General features: G+C 51.0%; 1 protein-coding gene across 1 annotated transcript in view; it reads left to right on the forward strand.

The window, feature by feature from the left end:
• The window catches only part of LOC308151591 (E3 ubiquitin-protein ligase SMURF2-like), a 57,356-nt gene extending 50,489 nt beyond the window's left edge, over positions 1-6,867 (forward strand). The window contains 10 exon segments of the mRNA XM_080524491.1: positions 103-223; positions 225-332; positions 2,821-2,924; positions 3,492-3,606; positions 3,752-3,930; positions 4,317-4,454; positions 4,568-4,688; positions 4,984-5,185; positions 6,227-6,302; positions 6,648-6,867. Of these exon segments, the coding sequence (XP_080380617.1) occupies positions 103-223; positions 225-332; positions 2,821-2,924; positions 3,492-3,606; positions 3,752-3,930; positions 4,317-4,454; positions 4,568-4,688; positions 4,984-5,185; positions 6,227-6,302; positions 6,648-6,747 (1,264 nt within the window). The 3' untranslated portion in view covers positions 6,748-6,867.
• Positions 6,868-8,239: the final 1,372 nt, after the last annotated feature.

Genomic DNA, 8,239 nt, shown 5'->3' on the forward strand with positions numbered 1-8,239 from the left:
CCCTCTCTCTCCTCCTCTTTCCTCTCCCTCCCCCCCCTCTCTTATGGACAATAAACTCATCTCATTCTCCTCCTCCTTCTCCTCCTCCTCCTCCTCCTCTAGTGGTGGTCGTCAGAACCAGTTGAAGGAGCAGCAGCCCCCCCAGCAGCTCCCCCCTCCCCCGGCGGTGTTGTCCCCGGCCCAGCTGCCCGAGGAGGCCGAGTGCCTCACCGTGCCCAAGTACAAAGAGGGACCTGGTCCACAAGCTGAAGATCCTCCGCCAGGAGCTGGCCCAGCAGCAGCCCCAGGCAGGACACTGCCGCATCGAGGTCTGCCGGGAGGAGATCTTTGAGGTAAAGACCGTCCGTCCGTCCATCCTTCAAGACTCCCCTGTGGGATTTATAATAATAATAATAATAATACTAATACTAATACTAACACTGATACTAATAATAACTAATACATTAGACTCATATAGTGCTTTTCTAGACACTCAAAGACGCTTTACAAACTGAAAAGATCGAGTAGTACGGTAATAATAATTTTGGCCTCGAGGCTCACTTACGATGCATTCAGGTGCTTCTCGGAAAAAACGCTGAGCTTCTCACCAAGATTTTGCGTAGTTTTTTAGTGAAGAAGACTTAAGTCCTATTGTCTAATTCTGAGAGCGCTCCAAGTAGGGGAACTCGGAGGTCTCCTAGGTAAACGCGCTGCCGAGTTGGAAATCCAAGTTTCCTGTTTTTTTTCTTCTTCCAAGGATCACTTTGGTTACTGAGGTGTCCCTGACGGGATTCCTAAGGTTGTCTGGGAGTTGAATTTGGAATTAGTTCTATCCTGCACAGAACGTCCCAGGCTTGGGTTAGGCTTCCTAACACGCTATACAGAGTCTGCACGCGTATACAGTACCAGTCAAAGGTTTGGACACTCTTCCCCATTCAATTGAACGGGAAAGTGTGTCCAAACTTTTGACTGGTACTGTATGTCTTCATCCTAACACATTGTCCTTGCTAATGTGTCGTGTGCTCACCTAACTAGCCTGTTTTGGGTTCAGTCAGTGTGCACGTAAGCACACATTATGTGTGTCTGAATTAGCAACACACCACGTATGCACTGTGTACATACTCAGTAGTTGCCATGCCAACGCGGTCCCAGATGCACACCCATACCATTTAGGAGTTGGAAAGCAGCCGTTTATAGTGTTGCAGAGGGATTGGCCCGGGGGCATCCAAGCTCCAGTACCCAGAATCTCTTTATGGTTCTCACTAAACAAAAGACGGGTGAAAAAGCTCATCTAAACACCACAAGCTCCCTCTCTTTCTTTCTTTCTTTCTTTCTTTTCTCTCTCTCTCTCTCTCCCTCTCTCTCTCTCTCTCTCTCTCTCTCTCTCTCTCTCTCTCTCTCTCCCAATCATCTGTTCTTCCAAAGCAAGGCATTCTTTCTGGATGATTTCATCAGTTAAAAGGAGGGGGGGGGGAGGGAGGGAGGGAGGCAGCAGTGGCAGGTTTTCGGGGGCCAGACATAACTTCATAACTCCGTGGTACAAGTTGAGCAATGAAAAATATGACTTCATCCTTCACGGCCTGACAGCTGGGGGAGGAGAGGTGTGAAGGCCTCCGTCTCTGGACCTGCAGGGACGAGGGCCATGCCACCAATTAACCAAGGGAGAGTGTGTGTGTGTGTGTGTGTGTGTGTGTGTGTGTGTGTGTGTGTGTGTGTGTGTGTGTGTGTGTGTGTGGTGGTGGGGGGGGTTGTGTGTGTGTGTGTGTGTGTGTGGTGTGTTGTGTTGTGTCTGAGTGCGTGTCTGAGTGTGTGTCTAAGTGCTTGTCTGAGTGCTTGTCTGAGGGTGCATGTCTGTGACTGGCTGACCGAGTGTGTGTGTGTGTGTGTGTGTGTGTGTGTGTGTGTGTGTGTGTGTGGTGTGTGGTGTGTGGTGTGTGTGTGTGTGTGTGTGTGTGTGTGTGTGTGTGTGTGTGTGTGCTTGCGCATGCGTGCGTGCACACGCGCGAATGCACGCGCTGTAATTTCCAGCTAATAGCCTCCCTAGGATCCAGAGCTGCTCTGCTTTCACAGTTGCAACACTGCTGTTGCTGTGGCAAGGGCTTGTTTTAGATGGCAGTGCATCTTAGTCACTGCCTGGGCCGTGACTGAGGGGAGAGAGGAGGCCCTTACGTAATGTTAAAGGGAGCTACACACACACCCACCCACATACACACACGTACGCACCCACAGACACTGTTGGTGCATTCCTGCTGGCTTCTCCCAGGCACCACTAGGGCCTGTTCTACCAGGACCTGAGAAATAGGGGGGGAGAAGGAGAGAGAGGGAGAGAGGGAGAGAGAGAGAGAGAGAGAGAGAGAGAGAGAGAGAGAGAGAGAGAGAGAGAGAGAGAGAGAGAGAGAGAGAGAGAGAGAGAGAGAGAGAGAGAGAGAGAGAGAGAGAGAGAGAGAGAGAGAGAGAGAGAGAGAGAGAGAGAGAGAGAGAGAGAGAGAGAGAGAGAGAGAGAGAGAGAGAGAGAGAGAACAAGGGAGGGAGGGAGAAATAGAAGGAGGGAGAGAGAGGGAAGGGGGAGCAAGGAGGGAGAGGGAGGGAGGGAGAGAAGGAGGGAGGGAGGGAGAGAGAGATGAAGAGGTCTGGAGTGTTCTTCCAACTCCTGGCTAGGAAATAGAACAATCCTCTTGTTTTTTCACTTTGTTGTTTTTTCTCGTAGACGACACAAACATACACTGTTCCAGAGTTGAGTTAAGACGTACTGTGTTGTCATGCTGTCTTGTGTGTAACTGTGCTGTAACCATGCTGTAACCATGCTGTAACCATGCTGTACCGGGCTGTCTGTCATTGCAGGAGTCGTACCGCCAGGTGATGAAGATGCGGCCCAAAGACCTGTGGAAGAGACTGATGGTGAAGTTCAGAGGAGAGGAGGGCCTGGACTACGGCGGGGTGGCCAGGTACGGGAGGTCATACGGAGGTCATAGACAGGTCATACAGTGCGGGGTACAGTTGATTTCGGTGGGGTGGCAGGTAGCCGGACAGCAACCGGTAGGTCGCTGGTTCGATCCTCACCCCCAGGAGGGAGACGGATGTGAGCTGGTATCCTACCACCACTGCCATTGTGCCCTTGAGCAAGGCACTTAACCCTTAACTGGTCTTGGGGGCGCCGAAGATGGCTGACCCTGTGCCCAGAGCCCAGAGCTCTGTTCTCCCTGGGAGGGGAGACGTGTGCACCAACGACATTTGGTTGTCTCAGTACTTGTCAATGACAGCTCTGTTCAATGACAATAAAGTTGAATCTCTTAGTATAGATCTTCTAACCAGCTCATAGAGGGGTCATGCAGGGTTCCATTCAGAGGGGTGGCTACTTATAATAAAACAAGTATTTTGTTCCAGCTTGTGTGTTAAAACACACGTACCGTCTAAAACAAAAGCAGACAGTACTGGCACTTTGCTCTCGCTGTAGAATGTGACTGACAGGATGTTTGTTTCGTGTGTGTGTGTGTGTGTGTGTGTGTGTGTAGGGAGTGGTTGTACCTGCTGTCCCATGAGATGCTGAACCCCTACTACGGCCTGTTCCAGTACTCCAGAGATGACATCTACACCCTACAGATCAACCCTGACTCTGCTGTCAACCCCGTGAGTAACACACACACACACACACACACACACACACGCACAATGTCTTGTCCAAGCGATCATTAGACATTGGCTCTACCTCCTGCGCCACAGCCGCCCCATAAAATCTCAATCTCATCCCTCTCTTCTCTCCCTCTCTCCTCAGGAGCACCTGTCGTACTTCCACTTCGTGGGCCGTATCATGGGCATGGCGGTGTTCCACGGCCACTACATAGACGGAGGCTTCACCCTGCCCTTCTACAAGCAGCTGCTGGGCAAGCCCATCACCCTGGACGACATGGAGTCTGTGGACCCCGACCTGCACAACAGCCTGGTCTGGATCCTGTGAGTGCAACACACACACACACACACACACACACACACACACACACACACACACACAGACACACAGACACACAGACACACAGAGACACACACATACACATACAGGGAGCATAACACACACACACACACACACACACACACACACACACACACACACAGAGAGCATAACACACGCGGCACACACACGCGCACACACGTGTGCACACACACACACACACACACACACACATACACACAGTGCATGAAGGCATACAGTTCTATGTCCAAGATGCCAAGTCCATGTAGTGTAAAAAATCAAACGGCTCCCTCTGCTGACCTGCCCCTCTCCCCCCCTGACCTCTAACCTTTGACCTCCTCCTCCTCCTCCTCCTCCTCCTCCTCCTCAGAGACAATGACATCACAGGGGTGCTGGACCACACCTTCTGTGTGGAGCACAACGCCTACGGGGAGATCATCCAACATGAGCTCAAACCCAACGGCAAGAGTGTCCAGGTCACTGAGGACACCAAGAAGGAATACGTCAGGTAGAGTAACACACACGCGCACACACACACACACACACACACACACACACACACACACACCTTTCCTTATACAGATCCTCTTACTCACACACTGTCCTCCGGTGTGTCTGCAGGCTGTATGTGAACTGGAGGTTCCTCCACGGCATCGAGGCCCAGTTCCTGGCCCTGCAGAAGGGCTTCAACGAGGTCATCCCTCAGCACCTCCTCAAGGCCTTCGACGAGAAGGAGCTGGAGGTACAGTACCTTGACCCTGGTCTAGATGTCTACAGTGTAAATGTAGAGGGCTGGTGTGTCTGCAGCAGGGGCCAGAGGGCACCGTCTTAAAAGCGATCCTACCTCCATACAGCTCCGTGTCCTGATCTGGAACTGGTTTAGGGTTAGAAAGATAGAATTCATACATGTTGAGTGTGTTTCAGGTGTTTGGTTTACAGTCAACCAACTCAATCAACCACATTTATCTCCTCCTCCTCCTCTCCTCCTCCTCCTCCTCCTCCTCCTCCTCCTCCTCTCCTCTCTCTCTCCTCCTCAGTTGATCGTGTGTGGCCTGGGGAAGATCGACATCGCCGACTGGCGGTCCAACACGCGTCTGAAGCACTGCACCACGGACAGCAACATCGTCAAGTGGTTCTGGAAGGCGGTGGAGTCGTACGACGAGGAGCGGAGGGCCCGGCTGCTGCAGTTCGTCACCGGCTCCTCCAGGGTCCCTCTGCAGGGCTTCAAGGCTTTACAGGGTGGGTGTGTGAGTGTGTGGGTGTGTGTGCGTGGGTGTGTGCGCGTGCGTGTGTGTGTTGTGTGCGGTCAGAGGGTAGGGTCGGAGGGTTAGATGTGTGTGTGTATGTGTCTGTGCGCGTGCGTGTGTGCGTGCGTGTGCGTGTGCGTGTGTGTGTGTGTGTGTGTGGGTGCGCGTGTGTGCGCGCGTCTGTGTGCGCGCGCTCGTGTGTGTGTATGTGCGTGTGCACGCATGTACACATATGTAAACTTAATTGTATGCGTCTATGCAAGAGGGTGTGTGTGTGCGTCTGTGAGTGAGTGTAGTATGTGAGTGAGTGTATGTGAGTGAGTGTATGTGAGTGTATGTGAGTGTATGTGAGTGTATGTGTGAGTGTGAGTGTGAGTGTGTGTGTGTGTGTGTGTGTGTGTGTGTGTGTGTGTGTGTGTGTGTGTGTGTGTGTGTGTGTGTGTGTGTGTGTGTGTGTGTGTGTGAGTGTGTGTGTCTGCCGCAGCTGACCCTGTCTCCCTGACAGAGACGTGGTCGGCCTCGTTGGGTTTGGTTAAATCCAGACAGACAGGAAGCCCTGGGGTAACACAGACCACTCTGCTCTGCTCTGTGTGTGTGTGTGTGTGTGTGTGTGTGTGTGTGTGTGTGTGTGTGTGTGTGTGTGTGTGTGTGTGTGTGTGTGTGTGTGTGTGTGTGTGTGTGTGTGTGTGTGTGTGTGTGTGTGTGTGTGTGTGTGTGTGTGTGTGTGTGTGTGTGTGTGTGTGTGTGTGTGTGTGTGTGTGTGTGTGTGTGTGTGTGTGTGTGTGTGTGTGTGTGTGTGTGTGTGTGTGTGTGTGTGTGTGTGTGTGTGTGTGTGTCTGGGCTTAGCTCTGGCTTTACTGAACAAAAATATACAGAATACACCCATGTTTGTTAAGAGTGGGTTCAACGGGTCTGTGTCCAGATCTGTCTGTCCCTGTGGAAAAACTGGTTGATGGACAGTATGAGAAATTCTGCTGACTGACTGTGTGTGTGTGTGTGTGTGTGTGTGTGTGTGTGTGTGTGTGTTCTCCAGGTGCTGCAGGCCCCAGGCTCTTCACCATCCATCAGATCGATGCCAACACCAACAATCTACCCAAAGCCCACACCTGGTGAGTACCGTGCTGCACATCTGCCCTACACACACACACACACACACAGACACACACAGACACACACACACACACACACACACACACACACACACACACAGAACAGACAAAAAAAGGATGAGCTCAAGTTCACTTCATTCATTCATGAACTTCAGAGAAAGAATAGACCCACAGGACCTAAAAAAAATTGTTTGAAAACTGACGCATCATCATCGTTTGATGTGCTTGTAGTGGTGTAATTATGCACTAGAACTCAAATTGGCTCCCTCTCTCTTTACAATACCTTGCCTTACTACCTCCCTCACTTTGATCTCTCTCTCTCTCTCTCTCTCTCCCTCCCTCCAGTTTTAACCGGATTGACATTCCAGCCTATGAGCTCTATGACAAGCTATACGACAAGCTGCTGACAGCCATCGAGGAGACCTGCGGCTTCGCTGTGGAATGAGTGACACATCTGTGTGCGTGTGTGTGTGTGTGTGTGTCTCTCTTTCTGTGTGTGTGTGTGCGTGTCTTTGTCTCTCTCTCTCTCTCTCTCTCTCTGTGTGTGTGTGTGTGTATGTGTGTTAACCCTGACCCACCAGTCACTACGCTCCCCCAGACGAACCTATGATATCCTGACCCCCTCCCTCCCTCCCCCCCCCCCCCCCCCAGTCATAGTGACCACACCCCTCTCTGCAGTCTGCAGCCCAGTGTCACAGTATGGATGTCAGGACAACCAGGGGACATGGCAGGGTGTAGCAGACTGCAGGCACAGCCAGACCACACGGGACCACTCCCCCCCCCCCCCCTCCCTCCATATTCTTCCTCTCCGATCACTTCCTGTTCCAGCTGCTACAAACTGTGACACCCCCCCGCCCCCCTCCTCCCCCCTCTGTGACAATGCCGGTTGTCGTTCTTTTCGGATTTTGTTTATTTTGTTCTTTCTATATATTTTTTTTTCTCTCTCTGTTTGTCGTAGCTTATGTCGTTTGTGATGGTGAATTCCCGCCGATCAAGCAAATGTGCTGTTTGAGTGAAGGAAAACGTAACGTTTTCTTCGTTCGTGTGGTGTGATTGTCAGAGGTCGCCGTCAGGCTGCCAGAGAAATGCAAACGGTGAGGAGTACAGTTGTCGTGTTAGCGTAGCGTAGCATTGCGTAGCTGAGGGAGAGAAACGTGAGAAAAGGTGAGAAATGTGAAGGCCCCCCTGTGAGCTTATGACCAAGGTAGTCTCTGACCCAGACCCGGGTTCAAACACGGCCGGATCCCGGTCTGTCTCTTAACATGTAGCTTCCAGCTAGCTAGCCACAATCTTGCCCTTCGTAGCCGTTCTAACCTCAGCTAGCTAGCCACCTCGCCCCTGCCATCCACACAGAGTAAGCAGGGGGGTGGGGGGGCTTATTCAGGAAGATAGAAATAGGGTGTGTAGAACAGGTATTCGTGTCTGTCATGTGGAACCGAGAGCCGTCATCACAATCTATAAGTTGAATTTCTATCTGCGACGGGTTCTTCTAACGTTCCGCCTCACTGAATACACATCCCCCCAGGGCTGGTTAAAAGCAGTTCAAGGAAGATGTCCGCCCATGCTTTCAGAACGTACACCCACCCTGAAGAAGGCATCAGGAGACTGTCTCTCCCTTTAGCCGCTCTTAAAAGCACTTTACAGAGTCAACAGCGTTAGGAGAGGTGCTTTCTTCATGTTGAATTAAATGACATAATAATACATAACACCATGTTCTATTCCAACCATACTGCATTGGAAATATACAGATGAAGATTATATATATAATCTGTACCTGTAATTTTGAGTATATATGTGTACAAATACATACCTATTTTGTATATGGCTTGTCCTTTCTAAATAGTATACTGTACATGCTAGCATGTTGGTGTTCCTATCACAGACCTCTCTGCATTCTCAGGTGATGTCATTTTTCATTAGTTATAGGCTATGTGAAT

This window comes from Nansenia antarctica (assembly GCF_963989245.1).
Source record: "Nansenia antarctica genome assembly, chromosome: 2".
NCBI lineage: Eukaryota > Metazoa > Chordata > Actinopteri > Argentiniformes > Microstomatidae > Nansenia > Nansenia antarctica.